A 22685-nucleotide genomic window follows, 5' to 3' on the forward strand; every position below is an offset into this window, starting at 1 on the left:
AGTATGCTAGGCACTTATGCAGCAGCCTCTATAGCAGAAAAAATGCTACCAGGAGAATCAGTACAAAATCTAAAAGTTTTTCTCTTTTTTTTTTTTTTTTCCCCCCCTCTCTAGACTAACCAAATCTGAGAGTACAGACTCTCTCCTCTCCCAGGCAAGCGGAGGTAGTGGAAGTCACAATACAGTGGTTGTAACAAGGAAACGCTCTGAAAGATCAGTTTCTTTAACTTCAGTGCAATTGAAACAGTCTGGTCAGCCCCCCAAAGTAGCCACTAAGGTTGGCTCAGCAAGTCACAGAAGTGCAACAGAATCTGAGACTTCAAAGCCAGTAAAGGAATCAAGATCTCAGAAACATACAAGGGTAAAGGTTTATTTTATTTGTTTGGGGCGGGGGGGGGGGAAGTTGCCTAATTTCTTTCTTTGTATATTGATGTTTTTATTATTATAAGAATATCTTTTAACTCAAATGTGGACTGTGTCTTCATCTCCGTTATTACTAAATTTCATTCTATTAACTTCTTGTAAGTGAATCCTGAAGGCAGTGAGGAGACTGCTCCAAAAGCAGTGAGTGAAAAAGTCTGTAAGGATTATTATTATGTCACGTCCAGGGAATTAAGGCTGAAAGAAATAACAAATAGGAATAAAAAAATGTGGTAATAGATATCAGTGAATAGGAGTTATTAAATTCAGTAAATGAATATAAAACCTAAAGCCACCAGAGAAGAGAAATCTGTGCTGGAAAGATGAAAGCCATTGTGGAAGAATGGACTATTCTGGGGATAAAGAAATGTTCCAGTAGTTTTACAAGTCCATTAACAGAGATAACATTTAAATACATTTATGTAATAATGCTAAATTAATAGCAGTATATATTAGGAATGTCACTTTTAAAACACAGTACAGAAAACTGTTTCTGTCTTGGTATAATATTAAGTTAATCCCTGAGTACTAGAGAGGACAATGCTTGAATGTAGTTGTTCTAGTGTCAGTGGCATGTCAGGATGACCTTAGTAAGCATAAACTGCAACTCATTCAGACCTACAGCAGAGTTTAAGTGTCTCTGATACAAAGAATGTCAAAGTAAATTCTCTAATCTGACTGTAGTATCTGGATTTTATTTTTGTATGCATGTGTCAAACAGGAAAATATCTGTATAAAGCAAAGTAATACATATTTGTGTCTCGATCTTTGTTGGGAAGAGATAAAGAAAAGAAGTGTGACTTATTTTTCCTTGGACAGTTTTTCATGCCAGTAATGGGGTTGAAGCTTTGAGTGTGTTTCTGTTGTTTCCCAGATGCTGAAGGAGGTGGTAGCCAAGACTCTTCAAAAACATGGAATTCCGGAGGATCACAAGTGCTTTGAATCATGCAGCCAACGTCTATTTGAGATATCGAAGTTTTACTTAAAGGTAACTAGAAGGCATGCTTTTACAGTTCTTTGTTCTTAATTGAATTAATTTATTCCTGAACGTAACTTGAGATTGGGTGTATTTAGACCTGATGGTGCTAATGTTTCCTAGTGGCATGTTACTAGTATGTGTAGAATGTGGAGAAACCTGTGGTCTTGTCAAATGCAGAAGCTAGTTTTACAGTATATTTTGGTGTTTTACTGTTTGTTTTCAAACCTTATAAAGCACTCATCTTTTATGTGTGTTAGATAACATGTAAAAGCAATGCTCAGGTAGGTAAGGTTGTGTTTACACTATATAGCTTTTCTTACTGCTGTAGATAGCTTAGGGCCATAGATTTCTGTTTATATTCTACTGAAAAAAAAAAGTTCATGACATCAGGTTCTCCTAATTCATCTTCCTTCAGCAGGACTAGTGTATGAGATCATCCGTGGGCCATTGTAAGCTATAGCTGTTTTCAAGGTTTTAAATAAGTTCCTTTTCACAGAATCTGGAGTGATACACGTGATAAGCAGAATTGCTCTCAACTGTGTGGGAGCTTGGCAAATCCTGGGGACACTAGATGAGGTGCCAGAGGGGAAAAAAAGAAAAGGAAGTTGTAGGACAGAAGAGTAACCAGTAAGGCAACTGCTTTCTTACAGAAATTATAATTGTTTTATGGCCAGCACATCTCACTTTCTTGGTTACCCTTGCTTTGCAAGTCCCTTGGGAACGAGCATCAGATGAATGCAAATTAACTTCTGTACATATAGCTGGATGGAACTGTAGTGTAGGCTGGTTTACATTCACCTGTGCGTGTTACGTTTTTGAAGCACAGATGTGGTCATGTCAGTGTCCTGCGTTGTCCTACATCTTGTTTTGTATTTTGTACTGGCTTTGTCTCTGCTTGTAACAGGATAATTTTGTCTCCAAACTGATGATCAACTTAGTTTTGTCGTAAATACCTGCTGTTATAATGAGCTATGTAAATGTAGCTTTATGTATTGGTTGTTACGTATATCTCCCAAACTGTGGTTGCAGCTATTGGAAACAAATTCTTTGCTCATGTAAAACTGTAGAATATGATCACATTTCTTTTGTGAGAATGGAGGCTGTGTATGTTGGTCAGTTGGTTACTGATTACAAATGAAGAAAGGTTTCAGTAAAAAGCTTTATGCTGAGTAATCTTTGTCCTTCACCATGACAGCTCAGCTTCTCCCTTGTTCTAGGGCTATTGGGTAAATAGCTCGTGGTACCTGAAATTCCAGTGCCGTGACGTGTTCACAGAAATCCTTGTAAATGCATTGCAAATCCATCTAACCATCTAACACGTGCTGACTTGGCAGCACCATGCGGAATTGCATCAAGCTAATTTTTAGGAGGTAATGAGGAACATCTCTTTCCACAATACATAGGGGACTTCGTAAGTTAATGCTTGAGCCGATGTTACTTAGCCTGAGCACAAAATGAGTACAATTAGAGTATTTGGGGTTAACAAGCTATTTTTCACAAGTTGAGCTGCTGTTCCTGTTCATTTGCGTGCATTTAGCCTACCATCATTTGTGAACTACCTCAGTTTAGCTTGAGCTTCAGGGAAGATGATTTAAGCTAAATGAAGTTGCTCTGCAATCGAAGAGGGCTACAAGCTGACACAGACCATTACAACATCTTGCTGATGAGCAGCAGCTTCTTAAATAATTAGAGGACAGTTGTTCACTCGTTCTGTAAGCACTCCCAAGATCTGCCCAAAATAGGCCCTGAAGGAAGATCTCATCCAAAGTCAGAGCCTGTGTGTAGGGATGAGGAAGCAAATTCAGATGGGTTAATGGTTCCATTGCAAATAAAGAGTAAAAGAAGACGAGACAGTGATCCTTTTCTTCAGAATGCTGCTCTAGAGAGAGCTGTGGTGGGATTTTGTACACTTGAACTGTACTCTCGCCCCAGGTCTGTAGGGCTTTTCTCCGCTGCATGGTTCAGAAGCGTGATATCATATATACCGTTTTCCTTTGGAGACGAGTAGTTCATGTTCTTAGTTTTTCTTTCTCTTCAGACAGTGTTGTTATACGCTTGCATTAAGAACAATCTAGCTCTTGGGTTAGGCTGGGAAAATTAGGCTGGGAAAACAACAACAACAACAAAACAACAGCAAAGCAGACAAACCATTCTAGGTTTTTCCTGGCCTGCATTTATTCTTTTTCTCCAGTTCCTATTTTCTATTCTTTGCCAGAACTCTGTATTGTGGTCTAAACAGAGAGTTAATTTCCATGTTTGTGGAAGATTTCAATCAAGACTGTAAGAACTTCTGGTGTTTAAAAAACCAAAACAAACACACACACACAAAAAAAAAGAAAAGAAAAGAAAACCCCTGCATTTCTGGAAGTTTGAAAGTAAGGAAAAGTCTGGCTTAGTCACACTTGAGTACTAGGCTCGGACTGCTGTAGGAAAAGTTACGGCCCCTGGAGTGAATTTACTTATTTTTTTTTAGAAAAAGTGAATTCAAATAATCATTTTTTCTGTAGTTCTGAAAAGAAATCATAAAAGGATTAAGTTCCCCAAGATAACTAGGGCTCTTATCATCCCCTTATCATCCACCTATAATGAGGATATGAGTATACTAATCTCTGTGGCTTTGTGCTTCATATTTAGGATCTTAAAACTTCTAGAGGACTTCTTGGTGAAATGAAGAAAACAGCAAATAACAATGCTAAACAGGTAAGACCATTTGTTTGATTTGTGTATATTTTACTATTCACTAGCCTAGGCTAAGTCCAACTGCCGCTGCTTGGCTGTAGGATGGTTTAGTCCACAGATTTAGGAGATGAAGAGAAGCATTCCTGAGGCTGTGGGTCATTTCACATTCTGATCTCTCAAAAACTCTCTCAAGCAAAATTTCCAGTTCCAGATGGTTTGGCAGTTCTAACTAGAATATGTTCTATCTATTATGTCACAGTGATAAACGTAGATGAAGGAAATTTTTCCACATGACTCAAAAAAAATCATGAAATTTTTCTTCCTTGGAGAGAAGTCCAAATCGTTAGGAATTCTTCTTTCTTTGTGTTTGAGGAAATAACATTCGTCTTCAAAGTTTAGGTACCAATAGAGGGATCTATCAAAGGAAATAAATTTTGTTTAAGAAAAAAACCAGTAATTTTAAGCTTAGAAATAACTGTAAACAGAATGACATCAAATGAGCTTACTTGTGTGTAAAGGTATGCTTCTGTGAACAGTAGCACAGAACAAACAACAGGAGTAAGCACTCCTGTCCTCCAGAAAGTAAGTAAATATTTGATTTAAATTCTGGATATCACGATCTTGCATTTTTACAGGGCAGTCTTCAAAACTATAAATTAAACGTAAGGATTTGAACAGAGCTAGTTAAATAGTCTCCCCTCAAAACTCTTAAGTAAAACTGCTAGATCCCTACAGAATTTTTTCCTGCCAGGGCAGTATTGTGTTCTGTACTTGTTTCCCTTGTGAACTGGTTCCTACAGATCGTAAGGTTTCAAAACCTACATGGGTTGTGCTGGTTGATCCCGGAGCAGGATATTGTGCTGATGCACTGTTTCTCACTGCAGTCTTTGTCTGGGGAGACCAGTCGGTAGTTTTATATATGCACATTAATACCTCTTTGTCAACAGCAGTAAAATGGGGCATCTTGTAAATTGGCCACCTCTCCCTGTAATAAAGAATATTCTGAAACTACCTCATAAAAAACTGTACATTGTGGGGTAGCTCAATTCAGGGGATCTAAAAATGCCTTTTTCTAAAGACAAGCGTTCTGTTCAATTAAATACAGTTCTTGGGTGGTAACAGTCCATCTTCTCAGTTTATTAAAAACTTTCTCCTTTGAATGGATTACCTTTTAAATCTTGTTTAGTAACAACAGGTCTTCAGGTCAAGAAAGGATTGATATTATGTCTCAGATGCTCTTAAGTTGCTCTCAATAATAAGAGTTATGCGAATAATTTTCTCATTTATCTTCCCAGGTGATTGAATGGGTTTTGGAAAAATCTGGCAAGTAGATTAACTGCTATTCACACCTTCCTAGAAACTGTGGAGAGAGCACTTCTGATGGCAAGAAAAACATTATACTGGATAACACGTACATACACGTACGCAAGCATCAGAAGAACTTTGGTCAGTGTAATTATACAGACTTCCTTTTCAAGCACAGTAGCATGCTTTGAAACTTTTTATACTGAAAGTTTTAATTTTTTAAAAATTTCAATTGAAAAAGGTTTTATTTTATTTGCATATTTATTATCTTTCATTGTTAGAAGGAATACAGCTTGGTCTTTATAAAGCTTTGTATCTTTTTCAATGAGTGTATTTTTAATGTGAATTAAAAAAAAAATTGCCAGATCTGATTTTAGTAACGGGACTACTTTGTTTTACTTTTTTGCACAAAGACCTCTATTTATTACTACTTGCTGTTGTATAAGCCGAATACAACTGCTTACAGCGTGGACCTTTGACATTTTATATTGTAGCTGACAACAGTTCCTATTCTGCTACTGGAAACAAATATAATGAGTCACAATTCTCTCTGGCTTGTAATAGGAAAAAAATCGACATCTTTTCAAACTTGATGAAAGGTCCCATGAAATGATATTTTAAGGGGAGAGCTACAGCTTGAATTTCTGTGTAATCTTCCTAACAATCCTTAGACCTCTGTTGTGAATTGTTTCTGAGGTTTTTTCATGGAGGGGGAAGACAAAATCAAGATGCTAGTAGTAATGATGACTGAGAAGGCTGTGAAACAGTGGGCAAACTATGATGAAATGTAATACAAGAACTTCTACCTGAGTTGCAAGCACATGAAACTACTCAATAAGCCTCAGCTTGCCTAAGTTTTGGGCATGTATCAGGTTTGCACTAGTAATTATTCCGTTTAGTATTGTGTTGAGTTGAGGAGTTCCTACCAAAACAAATACATTTTATAGATTTCAGTGTAAGGATTTCCTATTTCTCATAGAGACTAACATGATTTCACTTGACAGATGCAGTGTTACTGTTTGCTATATTCTCCTAGAAGGAAAATGGATTAAGCAATACTAATATATGTGAAATTTAATATTATGAGAAAATATGATTGAACTAAACCATATGTAGATTAGAGTTAATACTGTAAAATCTACCTGTTCTCTGAAGAGTCTTTAGAATTTTGTGACTTTATCTTTGCTAAATTCTATTTTGTGTACAGCCAAGCCCTAAGGAGCTGTTTTTTGTTGTTGTTTGCTTTGGGGGGTGTGTGCGCACTCGTGTGCATGTCTAACAGGATCTTGCATTCTACTCTTCTTTTCCTTTGCTCCAATGTGTATTGTTCTCCTGAACTCTACATGAACTTTTATATATATATGGGTGTGCATTTGTTTGAACTGTACTCTCTCTGCTTTACTGTGACCGTAAACTGTAGCAAGTAGAATGATAGAATATCCCAAGTTGGAAGGGATTTACAGGGATCATCAAATCCAGCTCCTGGCTCCACACAGGGCTACCTAAGAAATCAGACCATGTGTCTGAGCGTGTTGTCCAAATTCTTCTTGAACTCTGGCAGGCTCGGTGCCGTGACCACTGCCCTGAGGAGCCTGTCCCAGTGCCCGACCACCTCTGGGTGCAGAACCTTTCCCTAACCCCCAGCCTGACCCTCCCCTGTCCCAGCTCCATGCCGTTCCCTCGGGTCCTGTCGCTGTCCCCAGAGAGCAGAGCTCAGCGCCTGCCCCTCCGCTCCCCTCGTGAGGGAGCTGCAGGCCGCCATGAGGCCTCCCTCATCAATGCACATCTTTGCTCTGGACAGGCACAACCGCTTTGGAGAGCGCCTGCAACACATCCATAGCATCCAGGTCAATAACTTCAAAGGTTTTTACTAATTTCATGAAATAGAAACACTATGAAAGTAGATGTTTAAATAATTATATAATGGGTATATGCACAAAATTGCTCCAATGTATTAACCAATGTTTATGGTTCCCTTCTCTCTGCATTCAAGACAAGCTGTTTTTCCATGTAATTGTGTAAGTATTCTTACAGTCACTTTAAAATACATGAACACATACACTTGTTGTGTTAAATATAAAATACTTTGCCCATACAACAAGAAACTTAGGAATAAGATGTCGCTTTCTTAACATCCAGTATTGAATGAAGTCTTTACTTCCCAAGAGAGAAGTCTTAAGTTCTAATCTCATATATTCAGCCTGAGTGCTGATACTACTGTTGTGCGGATATTAATGCAAGCTACTGAAATTTGCATTTTCTGCATGATGTTTTTGTTTTGTATAGTTGTAATCTGCTACAGCAGATTGAAAAAAAATATATAGTTAATAAATTCTCTGTTCACGCATAAGTTGACAAGCAAAAGTATAAAAACTACATTTCATAAAATATGAGGCTTACTGTCATGAGCAGAGAAAATGCCTTTCATGGAAGTAATTCATAATCTTTAGCTGGCTTTTGTGATGAAAAACTGTCTGCATGTATCTGTAGAAGGGCTTCTATTTAAAAAAAAAATCTTAAAAATCAATCAAACAACAACAAAAAAACACCTCATTCTTCCCTTACCTTTCTGTGGTGTACATAGTGAGCCCTGGATTTAAATACGATCTCCCTTCATGAGCAAGTAGAAGCCAATGGTTATTGTTTTAATTAATTCTGTAGACTCAAAGGCTGGCCTAAAATAATCAGCAGGAAAGCAGTTAGGGAAACATAAGCAGTTTGATGTGTCATTTGTTTGCATGATTCCCAATACTGAGCTAATACAGTGCTGCCCACATCTCATTTGCACTTCATTATTATGTTGTTGTTGTTTTATTTTTTTTATGGTAAATGACAGCTAGTTTATAATCATGGCTTAATAACTTACTGCACCCCATCTGAGCTGTGATAACTCCCTGTGCATGCTCTTAACCTGGCAAAAAGCATGCAAAATAATTTGACCTGGCTTACAGTAACAGCATTAAAGCAAAATATTTTGCACCTGTCATAGTTTTAAAACCCCACAATTAAGGGCACCCACAGCCCAGCTACCATGCAGTAACTTTTGTGATGCAGAACGTAATGCCACTCTGTGCCTCTGAACTTCAAATGTTTTGTTTCTGGACGATGAACCCCACTCTAGTCTGCCCTGTGCGTATTTACTGTAGAAGCTTTGGGCGCTTGCTTTCCTGGTTTTGCACCTCAGGATGTGTCACGCTCATCAGCGTACATTGGGGTCTACCCCTGTGCTTACACAAGGCTGGGGTAAGACAACACTGATACGGTCATGATTACCTGGTGAGGTGATTACTTACAGTATTGCAGCAATTGTATTATGAATATCACTTAAATTGGTTAGAAATCCTTTTCTTAATTAACAAACTCGCCAGTTCTTCCTAAGGAGTCATTTTGTAATGCCACTAATTATTTACACAAGCACAAGAATTCTAAGGAAGGAAACAAGCTGAATCCTATGTGGACAATGGAGCTCATATATTCACGAGTTTTTTTTTTCCTTATGGTTTTAAATTAAACTTTGCCCTGGTTAATCTAGGGGTTGCCTTGTATCAAGCAAGCTAATTGTTTCTTGAAATTTTGCTAGTTCATTATTAAGGTCTCCTGTTACAAATCATGATGTCAGCACTGAATTCAAAGTGTCCATTTTAGATACGATTTCCAATTACTTTGTAGATTTTTTTTTTTGTTTCCTTCTGGTAGAATAGTCCCAGTAACAGCCAGTTAGAAACCTGCCTCTTTGACTTCTACGAAAAAGATGAACTTACAAAGCTCTAAATACTCTAACAATCTCGAGGCTTGGGGTGAAAACAAAGCAGTGCCAGTTAACTTCTAAACATGGCCAAGGGGACACTGAGAAGTTTCTTGGTAGATGGAAATCTGATCAAGCTCTACTTGAAATCAGCTGCGCTTCACGATGAGAAGGGTGGGATGGAGTGCGCTCCCAGGGCCTGGGGGAAGAAGGAGTACTTACCTTTCACAAAAAGGGGAAACGCCTTTCTTTATGGGGCAAAGAAAGCCTTCAGTGACATTCGTGGTAGTGGTTCACTTGGGAGGGCCTAAGGAGTTGTGTTCTGATTTATTAAACACTTTAAGAGAAATGCTAGTTCTACTGAAAAAGCAGGACTCTTAGGAAACACCAGTATGCTTCCCTGAACACAGGCAGATCAGATTTATTTTATTTTTTTATTTTTTAACAAACACCTTATATCACATCTTTCCAGTAACATACATGTTCCGATATGTATCCAAGTCTTTCTAACGGTGAAGCTTCTACGCAGACCTCCTGATCAGAATGTCCAATCTACAATCAGTGTCTTGTGAAGAGTGAAACTCTACAACTACCCCTTTTTAGGATTTCCACGAGGCTGGTCTGCCACACCCCTGTAACACTGACAGAAGAGACTTACAACCCCACAGTTAGCTATTTGGGCCACGAGGTTAAGAATTAAAGTAGAGGGGAAACAAGCGTTCTTGTTTTCCTTAACTGTTCATAAGAACTAACCAAGACACGTGTTGGCCCCACTCCTTGAACGCAGAGGCTTGAGCAGAAGTATTTTATAACTGCTGGAACCGCCCAGTTAAGTATAAGCAACAGAGAAAGCATCGTAACTTCAGCAGGTGAGTCTGAACAGCCTTGGCCAGAACACCCCTTTGGCCTCTCAGTAAACACCAGCAGCAAAAAAAAAATGCTATTTAATATGCTTTCAGACTGTCATAGGAATAATGTTTATTTAATAGAAAGCACCAACGTGCCATTGACAGTACGTTAATACTTTATTATTATTATTTTTAAAAGTCATTCTGTCGATATGATGAATGGCTCTTTCAAGTAACTGAACTCCTACAGAATGACTGAGGTGTAGAACATGGCGTTCCCCAGCCCCAAACCAAAGGACAGCCTGCTAAACACCTCGTCTGGGTACAAAGTAAGCTCACCTCACAAAAATCCAATAAATGACTTTATTAAATATATTCTTTTCCTCTAAAATATAAATATTCACTATACTCTTATAAATGTGGAGTAGGTCCATATTTCATTTGTCTATCCCATCCAAATATGAATCAGTCCAAAATCTGAAAATGAAGAAGTAGCATCTGTAATTATCATTATTTTTTCTATAAATATATATAATATGAACTTTCTTTGCAAACTGTTTAGTTATTCACTTATACTTCATATAGTACTGAGCACCTTAGATTACATATTGTGTAATTTACTTGTTGGTACTAATATAGGAATTTGTACTATTTACAATGCACATACAGGTTAAGTATAACATTCCAGTGATCTGTAAGTGTTAAAAGAATAAGGAAATAGTGCAGTACAGTTACATATGTATTTAACCTACCCCACAATATGCAAGTTCTCACTTTAACCTCGGGAACTTTTATAGGAGCCTGGGTCCAAACTTTTAAGTTACACTTTGGAACAGCAATAAACCACTTTGCACACAGCGTCCTCGACCACTTTTTAAAAACTTCACGCGTTTTTACTTGACAATGTGATCCGAGTTCATGTTTGGAGCCCTCGTCCCCCAGCGTACCGACTGCTCTCAGCCTCTCAGAAGACGTTATGTCCTAGAAGCTTCCAAGCCAAAGGAGACCTAAATAACTGCTACAGAAAGACACGTGAATGGCAGTGGGAGCAAAGCAAGAAATGTACATTTGGAAATTATCGGTAAATTATGTAACATAGCTCCTGACTTGTGATCTTACACAAGGATTAAGGTTCAAGTGCAAGTACCATGACAGTAAAAACAACGTTCACAGACAGGCAGATCACCTTACAGACTTCTCACTGGAGAGAGGCGCTGGCAGTGGGGCTGGTGTCCCAAATGTCAGCTTAGCTAATGGGCTAAAATAATTGTTTTCAGTATTTCAGTCTATCTTAATTTTAAATTAGTTTTGATGATTAGGATACCTATGGAAACCACCACAAGCTAATTCCTACACTGAAAAAACAGCATGACTTAATCTTAACTCTCAAGACTTAGTTTAAAAGCAACATAGAACCAAACTCTGTTTTTAATTTTCTTCTTTACTAGCCCAGCGATGTTACATCGAAACGTACTGGCTTTCTGAAGAATAAAACAGATGTTGTAGCACAAAAAGTGAATTTTTACAAGCTTTTCATTTATGATTTCCTATACAGTTCCTGTCCTTCAAAGTGGGAATTTAGGGCAAAACTCTGAAAGCAAACAACCCTACCTAAAGCAGTTCAATTTAAAATTTAAGAGCAATATAAATGCAACCCCTGTTCTGTTTCTTTCTATTCCCACCCAGCGACACTGAGCCAATCCAGTAGTGCCAGGTGCAAGTTGTATCATCCCGCAATGAAGAGCAGCTTGCCTGCCCTGCTGCCCACAACCTAACTGTGAACAGGGCTCGAGCTTAGCTGTGACTGTTTTAACTTGGAGCAGTAAGTTGTGGTACAGAACAGGAAACCATAAGGCATGTGTACAGAGGTGACCTTCCTAAGCAAGTTTTACCAGCAAGGAATAAATCTGGACTTGCACCCAATGTACTTAATATTAACCTAGGCTAAAGATGACAACTCCTTTCTTCACTAGTTCTTAACGTAGCTGATTTAGCAGCAGAAAAGAAGTCTAAGCTCCAAGTCACTCTCGCAGGAGCAGTTCCACATTAAGGCTTTTCTGACGTGTTCCTGTCCCCCGGTGCACCTCCTCAGCAGTGAGGAGCTGCTCTTGATCAAATCAAGAAAAAAAAAAGAAGTCTTCCTCCTTGCCCAAATTTGCGAAATGAAAACCATACAACCAGACTCGGTAGAGCTGAGGGGGTAATAAATTTGGGGTAGGAGGACAGGAAGCTCTTGGTACGGCTCAGCCTGACTTTCTGTTGGAAAACTCTCAAGTGGAAGCATGCTGACAGAAGCTTAGGTCACATTTTAAAATGGCTCCAGCTCTCTTCTACCTGAAGCTCAAGGTCATTTGAACATACATTTGTGTATTCAGTCAGAGGAGGCTCCTACCTATGCCTCGGTGCCAGCCAGCACCCAGTGCACCCCCCAGCTAGTGCTGCACTGCATCCATCACGAGGAATGCACACAAGATGGCCCTGCTATTTAATCCGAAAGTGCCCCTCAGCCCGGACCTTGCAGCTGGCATTCCTTGCAGCTCGGTGTTGCTTCAGAGCACCCCCACTCAAAGACGCGTAGGTGCTCGCTCTGCTAGGTATTCGAGCAGCACAGTCTGGTGGCTCCCCATGAGAAATCTGTCAGTGCTGCACGGGTTAGAACAGAAAAACCACTTGACTTCTAGGCGGTGGGACCATCTTACAGAACTTGTACTCAAACAACCTTGAGCTTGCATCATAACCAACGCCCAATCCTTTCTGCTTAGCCCTTTACTGATTCTATATAAACAAGTACATTGAAATAGGCACAACTTATGAATCTGAACAATTACACGCATGGTACTACACTCGGTCACTGTCTGAGACGGGATCTGAAAATCCCACTATTTACAATGAAATCCACTGTTTTCCTTGTCATGCCACCTCTTCAGCTGATCAAAATCAAAACCTGGCCTTGAAAGGCTGCCAGAAATGACTGAGGCGTGGTGCCGAACCCCAGTCTGGTGCAGGCTGTTATCCGTTGCAGGTCGCTAATGTTGATGTACTTCTGATTAGCAGGATTGCTCCATTTTTCTTTGAAGAACCAGATGTGTGTACCCCGTTTATGCCACCAAACCAAGTCTTGTGATCTTAGCCGACAGGAAGGAATGGATGATGAACACGACTGGTTTTGGACAGGAATGAAGGTCCAGTTGCTGAAATTACAGGAGGAAATCAAGTTGAGAATAATTAGATTAGATTACAGCTCAAATAAGGAGTCATTTATGGAGTGTTTACTAGATTAACTGCTGCCTGGTATTTTCAACAGACTTCTATTAATAGGTACCCTGTATTACAACACATTGTTATTTCTTTGCATGCAGCTGCACATATTTAGGTCACTAAAAGTGAGTAAGAAGCATCTTGAAAGCAGATGAGATCCTTGTGCCCCTGGGCTTATAGACATATATAGCCTGGGAGAGCAGCATAAAACTGACTAGGAGGCTGCAAGCCCTTTTCCAAGATTTTCAACCCCTCCCTCTTTTCAGCCTGTTTCTGACCAGGGCTGGTGGTGTGACTGCTGTGTCCAATAACTTGTCCTTGCACTTATTCCCTATGTACCTGCTCTCGGTCACTGCTGAAGCCACAACACTGCTCCTCGAGTTGCATGGTTGCTTCTCTCTTCATGCAGCTGGCAGTGAAACTGAACTGAGATTTTTTTTCCATGGTCACAGCTCAGATCACCTCACCATGTGCTTGCTAAGCATGACAGCATGACAACTCTGTCAGTGTGGACAACAGGTTGAGCACTAAGTTCACACCAGAACAAAACAGACTGGTCTTTCCACCAGTCACACATCAACTTTATTGAGAGCTAGTAACAAATTTTATTGAGAGCTAGTAACAAATTCCTCTCTGAAGTACGTTTACAGCCTGACAATGAAGGCTTCACAGAGTATGTCATCAAAGGTGGTATCAAGAATTAAGCACACAATATACTCAGGAACTGCTGAAAAGCTTGACAGGAAAGATTACGTTTGCATAGTTTATGGTATCTACACTGTTTGTAGGAACAAGTACCTTATTTTTAGGCCTTGTGACAGCTAACTTTAAGGCTTAAGCAGACAGTTTGCTCTACATCTGTAGTCTTCAATTTTTTTCAGCAACTAAGTGTTCAAAAGTGTCTAGAACTGTTGTCATATCAGATAAAGTGCACGTTGGAATTATTAGCAATGTCTCATTCTTATGTTCTTCTACCTACAATCATTTTAAAATTGTAAAGAAAACCTACAAACATTCTAACATCTGGCTACACAGAGAGTTTTTCTTAAACAGAAGAAATCTTTCACCTTTCCTTGCATGCTTTTACCTTTTTACCTCTTTTTTTAAGATTATTTCTTTCTAAAGCCAGATCGTGCTGCACTGAGAAGCATGGCATCTATATCCTGGTACTGGAACCACACTGGCCAGCTGCTATCAGTGCTTTTCCACTCCCACAGCCTTAAGGAGCACCACAGAGATGGTAATGTGCACCCCTCTGCTAAATGCAGTACTTACAATTTCTCCATCTTTTCCTCCAAAGTCTAAATAGAGCATCCTTATCCCATCATCTGAGGACATTTTCAGTTTTTCGTAGGGGTATTGTGCAATTGTCTTAGAGAAGGCACCGTCTTGTGGTTCGGTTGTAAGAGAGAATCCGTGTTCATAATGGATGGTCAAACGGCACTCCTGGCTTTTATATGTGCAAGCTAAACATGGAAACAAAATGCAGACTGTAACGTTCTTAAAAGCAACAAATTCCATTTGGCTGCAGATTTTACACTCGATCTCAGCAACGCCTTGTGGAAACCAACCTTTCCTACAATTGGTTAATCGTGCTCTAATGGTAAACCTGATTTGGAAAAACAACCCAAGTCACTCTGCTGTGCAAGGCCCAAGCACCATTTGTTAGTTAGGGTCTATATACAGGGACTAAGCTTCTGCTTGGTGGTAACAGCACTGATGTCAGTCCTTCTGCTTATTCGCTGCATTCTTCATACTGTCGTGTACATCTACGTGCTGCCACTAAAGCAATCTAATGAAGTTTAAGATGACCCGGGCTGGCATCTCCCCCTTCCAAACCTCAGCAAAGTCACAGCTCCTCTTCTTATGTGTGACAGAGCCAAAATCAATAAATGTGTCGCACAATGCGTGGCAAAATTAGAAGCTGTAAAGGGGATCCCTGAAGAATTTTGACAAAGATGAAGACGCTCTGGAGTCCTCATTACTGTCACAGTAATTGAAAAAGGGCCCAGATAATTGTATCTAACGGCAACTGCAGCAAAAAGTCTGCATCTTTCCCTCAGCTCTGAAACATATCACGATCCAAATTAAAAAACACAGTTTAAGTGTTTGCATCCCAAATTCTCTCTTTCCCCCATCTTCCTGTGAACTTTGATATCCAAGGCTTTTTAACAGTTTCCCAGAAAGCTGAGGTATTCCATGCACACACCACAGCACCTTTCCTCCAGCAGAGCTGAGCAGGCTGGGACTGTCACACACCTGAGCTGAGGGAATAGAAATGGGCCGTGTGTTACCTGATCTCCTCCGAGGGGCTCCCATCTACAGCCTGACATCCCTCACTGCCTGCCTGCTGCACAAGGCACAGCACCAGCTGCCTCTGTCTTCCACACCAAGGAGGAGGCAGTGATGGAGAGCGGCCTCAAATAATGAATTTACTCTGCTTCAGTTCTGATTCCTGTTCAAAATAAAATTCCTAAGAACCTTTTAGGGAGATGCATGTCAAGAGCAACACAACTGCCTGTTCCTAGCACACAGCAAGTGAATTGTTGTCCCTTGTTCACTCTTTGTGGCCTTCTGGACAAACCTCTGACATCTACTTCTCTATGACACACAGCCCACCGTGGCTGGCAACACACTTGTGTCTGAACAGTGTCAGGAAAACAGGATGAGAAGTCAGAATGACAGTGACTGTGTCCTTGTTTTATTGTACTGGCCATGGGTACCATACCAGCTAGGGCTGGGGAGGAAAGCAAGATTATATTTTAAACACATAAACCACTAAGTATGTACTTTTTTTAAAATGAATCAACTGTAGCAGAAAGGGCTTGAACTGACAGCCATCAGTCTGTAAAACAGAGTAAAAAGCGTGAAGAAGCAACGCTGCATCTGCTACTCACACGTTGTGATTTCTGTGATGAGCTCTGCAGAATTATGACAGCCCTGCACTATGCTCCGTGTCCACAGTGAGAGGTCTCTGCTCGTCTCCGTCCTGAACAGGTGGGTTTCGATCCCTTGCCTTGTACCGGTACGGGTTGCAAAAGACAAATCCATCCCAGACTGCGGTGAGCCTTTTCCTGGGCCAGAGTGGACCAACCTGGAATTGGATTTGAATATACGTTAGTGGTTACAGCACAGACAAAGCTGGAGGCTGGTGGCTGAATGCTGGTTTTCTGTACGACTGTGGAAGGACATTTAGTGCTGGCCATAACGTCCACTGTGAATTAAGGACCCCCTTTATCCGTACTAGCAGAAGAACAAGCAGCAGCGCAAGTGCCTCTGGGCTGTTGTACCCTGATGCCATGACAGGCAACTCGGTCCCATGATGGGAAATGCCACCAAGCAGGGCAGCACACAGTGCTGTTCCCTTTAGCACTGTGGCTGTGCCTCCCCATCAGATGGGAGAGCCCTGAACTGCTTCCACAGAGGCCACAGGACCATCACTGCTGAGCACTGCACCAAAATCCCTACCCAACTAAAACTCAGCGTTGCACATTCCTAAATGTATGTGGCTGGGAGCATCAGAACTCACATCTCCTCTGTATTTAAGCCTAAAGTGACTGCCAGTGACACTCAGAGAATGAAGGTCCATGGCAGTACAACAAATTGCACAAAAAAACCCTGTGGATGAGGATCTGAGGGAACTCACCTACTGTTGTGTGCTGCTGGGGTTTGGTCGACAGATGGAAACGCTCGCTCAGACAACGCAGCTGAATCCAGCTTTCACTGTCAAGCTGCATTTGCCATAAAGCTCAAACATCTGCAGACAAACTCTACAATAAATGCTGCTGGATAAAGTACCAATTCCCATAAAGTCTGAAGTTCTGTAAAATACGGAGATGCCAAGTGCTGTCTTGTGTATACTTTTCCCATAAGGTACCTGTAAAATGCAAAATGCTGCAGCTATTTGTAATCCTGAAATGCTCTCGCATTTTGCTGCAATTAAAATTTCTTTGCCTGGCATGAACAGTTGTTCTCCCGAGACTAGGAAAAGTTTGTTCACGTTGGCCAACATTAATTGCAGGATTTTTTTTTTGAGAGAGAAAATCAACACTTCATAATATTTCATTCCTATTAAAGACAGTCCTCTCCTTTTTTTCTCCTGCAGAAGTGTGGGACAGTGAACACAGCATCACCTGGGGTTGTGACACTGATTCAGCTGGGAAGAATAAAACAGAGGAGCTTGTCACAATGTGCAGGCCAGGCACTAGCCCTCAGAGGGAATCACAAAGTGAAACCAGGAAAATTCTTCTGAAAATCTTATTTCTGTCTTGTGTCTCCTGTTTGCCTTTCTGTAGGCAAACAATACGCTTTGTATGAGACTATAAAATACATATGTATCATGGTAGTAAGAACACACGCTGAAGCATGAAAACTTAGACTTTACCTATGATCTACTAAATACTAATTTGCCCTCAAATTATTGCTTAGCACTTGGAAGGTTAGCTGAGATCACAGAAGTAGATGTTTTAACAGGAAAAAAAAAAGGCAAAAAGGAAAGAAAATAAAGAAAAAAGAACATCATCTTTACAGTTACTGAAACACTAGCCATAAGGAATCTGATCTTCCCAAATTCCCTGGGGGTTCATGCTGGGATATGCTTTGTGCTGAACAGACGTACCCCTCTTTCATAGCCCGCTGTAAGGTTTGCTGGGTTTGCTCATGCTCAGGTTTCTGGTAGCTTTCTGTGAATTTTGAGCATCCTCCTTGATCTCACGTCACCAGGAGGGCCAGGAGTCCAGGTGCAGAGAGCCCGTGCGGACTTGCCCCTGTGTCTGGGCAGGAAAACCTCTCACACAGCAGCACCACCATCTCCCTGCCTGCCTTTTGGTCTCTGTAAGGGCCGCAGAAACTCCCCGCTTCACTTTGATACACCAGCACTCCTAACTGCACTCCGGGCAGATTTTGTAGTAAGGGAGGTCAGCAGCAAACAAACAGCCCCACAATTTTTGTTCATGGGCTGTGGTGTGACGAGGTGCAAACTCGGGGGGGAGCTGCATCTCAGTTATTAAGGCAGGAGACCAGGAACTGAACGGCCAGTCGTCTGGGTGCGGGCAGGGCAGCTGCTCTCCTGCTGCCTTCTGCTGCTGGAGGGAAAGCAGTCTGAAAAATCACATCAAGTTTGATATTAAAGATAAAGCTCCTTTATACAGCGTTCAACAGCTGCGCTAAAAATTATGCTCTAATGCTTATGATACTGAATATGTGACAGATGGTTCAAAGGTTTTATTCCCTTTCAAAAAAAACAGCAAAACACACACAAAAAAACACCCAGGTCTTCATGAATCATCCACTGCACTGGCTTTTCAGGTTTTTCATCATATGAATAAAATGGAGATGCATTTTACAAATTAAAGTGTGTTGGACACATCCAACATGAGCCTTTTTCTTGCCTGCCTTCTCATTCCCGTTATCCCCCCATTATCAAAAATTCAGTCTCACCATTTAAAAATCCTTTTCTATCATACAACTCCAGATCATGCTTCGGAAGATCGTGCAGCTAAACACAAACTAGAGAAATAGGCAGGGGAACATTTGACAGCATTTATGTATCAGCACTGATGTATTTGGGTACAAGTCCAAGGATTCCCAAGCTTTGATAAATTCAGACTAGTTTCACTTACAGAAAAAATACTTTATCCCGAAGAACACAAAAACACCTCAAAAGGCAAAAATATAATCTTGCAAACTCCACAGGTGGCTCTGGAGAAGGCAGAGGAGGTTGTACCCTGCACCCAAGAGCCACCAAGGCACCCCGAGCTGCTCTGGGAGCACCCAGCACAGCCCTGCTGCCGCTGCGCCCCTGCCTGAGGTGTCCCCGAGAGCTCTGCCCAGAGCCGCAAGAGGGCAGGAGAAGGTTGGTCTGTGCTGCGTGTAGGGAAACGCGACTTTTCACATGCTCCAGGGAGCCAGGAAGACCCTGCTCATCTCTAATTTCCCCCTTGTGTGTCTATGCTGTGGGGAGCCTTACGGCATTGTTCTCTGCAGGTGCGCGACAGCGAGACGCGTGTGGTACAGCGTGACGTGCGGGTGCCAGGTGAGGCTCTCCGGGAGCTGCTTCTCACTGTAGTGCTTTGAAAAGAGTTTCAAACACCGCAACGCAGCAAAATCTAATGGTCTCTTCAGTGAAGACCAGCACTGACATTCAAAGCAGGTGTTCAGCTGCTCACTGGAGATTTATCTCAGAGGAGGCCGTGATACAAGTGCATCAACAGTCATGCAGCTCTGCCCAGCAGAAGGCCACTACAATCTGACCTTTCTTATGTTGAAACCACTTCTTAACCCTTGACTTAACATTTGAAACCTGCTCTGGAGCAGCTGTACTCTTTGGAAACCTACGTGCAGGCCCTCATTCATCCAAGATCTGCCTTCAAGGGTGACACAGCCACCCAGGATGACAAGCGGAGACCTTGCACAGCCTGCATGCTGCCTCATGGTCCTTCCCCGGCGTGCTCGGGCACCCTTATACTTTCTGCCTGCCTCTCTGCCCACTTGCATAGACGATTAATCAGTGCCCAAAGACGATTAATCACTGCCCAAATTCCTTTCCCAACTTCCCACATGGAGCCCTTACCGCTACCTCGCAGCACACCATGGCAGGACAGCTGGCAAGGCTTCAAGCAGCTCTTCTCAGGGGTGCTCTGCTGCATGTTTAGAAAGTCACACTACAGAAATTGGTGAATGTTTGTAACAATGTAGTGTTCATGAAAAAAAAAATGGATTTATCTAGATAAGCAGCCCTGCGCTTGCAATCACAAAATGTTTGCAATTCGTATCAGCATCCCGTATCAAAGTGCTTTAGTACTTTCTGGTCACAGAGCTCAGCTTTGCCCCAAAGCTACTTAGAGATACCTGATCTTAATCAGGGTGCAACATGTGGCTTTTTTTTTTTTCCCCATATCTGCTCTGATAGATAATGCAACTTGATTGCAAACATTTAAGATGAAATTGCTCAAGCCCCTTTCCCATGCCATAGGGAGGCACTGTTATTCCTATTTCGGGCATAAGGAAACACTGAAACAGGGATTATGACAAAAAGGTCCTTGGAGTCAGGGCTACGAGCCAGTTGCTGTGCCTCCCAGTGCAAAGCCTTAAAGGAACAACCTAAATCTCCTGATCTCAGGTTTATTTGAGCTGTTACTTATGTTCCACACAAACCTGGGAAAGACTGCCTAGAAAATATTTTTAGATCTTAACAGCATCCATAGTTTGAAGGCAAACTTATCAACAAACAGAAAGGGTGTGTTGAAATTCTGCTTTTAAAATACTGTCAGAAGATCATAATCCTTCTACCACTTCCCAGTTTTCTCTGCTCATTATGTCCTGGGTAGATTAAGCATGACTCTGTGCAGTATCTGGCACTGAAGTTTTCCAGTTTCAGCAGCTTTTCAAATATGCATTAGCTAAGCAAAAACGTTTTCTCAAGGACTCGTAAAAATCTGAAAGACGGGAGCAGCCAAGATTACAACATGTGGTCTGCAAACTTTCCAGGTGAAAAGCTCTCAATTGCACTGATCAATGCGCAGAGGGATTAAAAAAATGTCATGAGGAGGGTAATCACTGGCTGAGCATGAACACAGCAGTCGATAACAACAGCAAGCCATGTTTATTTGGCTGCTGTAACCACTCTGTGTGACAGAACATAAAATCAGAATCCTGTAGGGTTTTAGTCAAAAACAGACACAACAGTAGGTGTACTGATTTAGGAAATTTGTCAATTCATGCAAACTGTTAACCTTGGGGATTCAACAATTCATGTATTTATCGGGTCCTGCATCTGGGAAGGGGCAATCCCAAGCACAGATATGGGCTGGGCAGAGAATGGATTGAGAGCAGCCCTGAGGAGAAGGGCCTGGGGGTGTTGGTTGATGAGAACCTCAACATGAGGAAGCAATATGTATTTGCAGGCCAGAAAGCCAACCCTATCCTGGGCTGCATCAAAAGAAGTGTGGCCAGCAGGGCGAGGGAGGCCCCTCCAGTGAGACCCCATGTGGAGAGTCCTGTGTTTAGCTCTGGGGCCCCCAGCACAAGAAGGACATGGACCTGTTGGACTGAGTCCAGAGGAGGGCCACAAAGATGATCAAGGGGCTGGAGCACCTCTCCTACGAAGACAGGCTGAGGGAGTTGGGGTTGTTCAGCCTGGAGAAGAGAAGGCTCCAGGGAGACCTTACAGCGGCCTGCCAGTACCTAAAGGGGGCCTGCAGGAAGGGTGGGGAGGGACTCTGTCAGGAGTGTAAGGATAGGACGAGGGTAATGGTTTCAAACTAAAAGAGGGTAGGTTTAGATTAGATATTAGGAAGAAATTCTTTACTCTGAGGATGGTGAGGCACTGGCACAGGCTGTCCAGAGAAGCTGTGGATGCCCCAACCCTGGCAGTGTTCAAATGTTCATGAAGACGTGTGGGCAGGAAGGGGAAGGGTGCACTGGCTGGCAACCCAAAGCCAAACTGGGGCTGATGAGGAGAATAAACCATCTGAGCAAGACACAGGTGATTCCCAATGAAGCGGCAGAGCTGTAGGACAGGCATGCATGGGCTGCTCATGGGCAGCGCTCACTAAAGGGAAATCCTGAAGGAACATGAGCTTTGTGCAGCCCCCTGAGTGTGTGGAGGGCCGGGGGCCATGGACATCCAGCCCTCATTTCCTGAAGGTGAGCAACACCCAGCTCCTGCCAGGAGGATGATCCACCACAGTAAAGTGACTTCGTTAAATTGGTTAAAATGTAGAGATTAGTAATTGCCTCACACCTGAGACAAGCTAAAGGATGTGCTCAGGCCATTATCAGCAGCCAACAGGGCCCAGCCAACAGGAGGGTCTGGATGTCAGGTCGTGGCTACCTCAGTGTCCCTGAGCTGTGCTTACCACAGGCAGGATCTCCAGTCACTTTAACGAATAGGACTGAGGTCCACTGACACCCCGAAACGGAGGGGAGGAGTTGCATCACCTTCTGCTGCGGGTTTTCCACGAAAGGTAGCAAAGTTTGTTTTGGGGCGGAAGGAATGTGGTCAGATAACCGACACTCTATAAAACAGGGTGGGGAACTCATAAAGGAACAGGCCCAGCTGAACAACCTCACGCTCTGCGCAGCCCACAGCAGGCACCACCACGTGCTGGCAGTAACCATGGACCACCTCCTTGGGAATTCCCAGTGTTTCTTCCGCTTGTGCAAGATGCATTATCCAAATGGTGAGTCTCCAGCAGCTCGAACAAAGAGCAGATGAGGCAGAGAGGTTGGGGGTAGGTTCTGCAAAAGCTTGGTGTGCAGGTGAGGCGCTGGATTGGGTTCTCTAGAAAAAGCGCACAGTCCTCATCACTGGGGACTTCTATTTATAAGTCTGTTTACAAACTCTGTCAGCTCCTTCCACCTTGCACTGATGCTGTCCAGAACTCCCTCCCTGCTCGGTCAAACACACCGATGAGCTTTCCTTAAGGCAGGATGTTGCAATAGGAGGAGC

General features: G+C 42.1%; 2 protein-coding genes across 3 annotated transcripts in view; one reads left to right on the forward strand and one right to left on the reverse strand.

The window, feature by feature from the left end:
- The window catches only part of MTBP (MDM2 binding protein), a 31113-nt gene extending 25366 nt beyond the window's left edge, over positions 1-5747 (forward strand). For both annotated transcript variants that reach the window (XM_035556248.2, XM_050708912.1), the window contains exons 19-22: positions 115-361; positions 1295-1408; positions 4034-4099; positions 5374-5747. In XM_035556248.2, coding sequence (XP_035412141.1) covers positions 115-361; positions 1295-1408; positions 4034-4099; positions 5374-5409 — 463 coding nt within the window. In that variant the 3' untranslated portion in view covers positions 5410-5747. The remainder of the gene's footprint in view (positions 1-114; positions 362-1294; positions 1409-4033; positions 4100-5373) is intronic.
- Positions 5748-13074: 7327 nt separating this feature from the next.
- SNTB1 (syntrophin beta 1) overlaps positions 13075-22685 on the reverse strand; it is a 112677-nt gene continuing 103066 nt past the window's right edge. The window contains exons 5-7 of the mRNA XM_035556246.1: positions 16132-16328; positions 14510-14700; positions 13075-13167 (exon numbers count right to left, since the gene is read on the reverse strand). Of these exons, the coding sequence (XP_035412139.1) occupies positions 13075-13167; positions 14510-14700; positions 16132-16328 (481 nt within the window). The remainder of the gene's footprint in view (positions 13168-14509; positions 14701-16131; positions 16329-22685) is intronic.

The sequence above is a fragment of the Cygnus atratus genome, chromosome 2, assembly GCF_013377495.2.
Source record: "Cygnus atratus isolate AKBS03 ecotype Queensland, Australia chromosome 2, CAtr_DNAZoo_HiC_assembly, whole genome shotgun sequence".
NCBI classification, from domain to species: domain Eukaryota; kingdom Metazoa; phylum Chordata; class Aves; order Anseriformes; family Anatidae; genus Cygnus; species Cygnus atratus.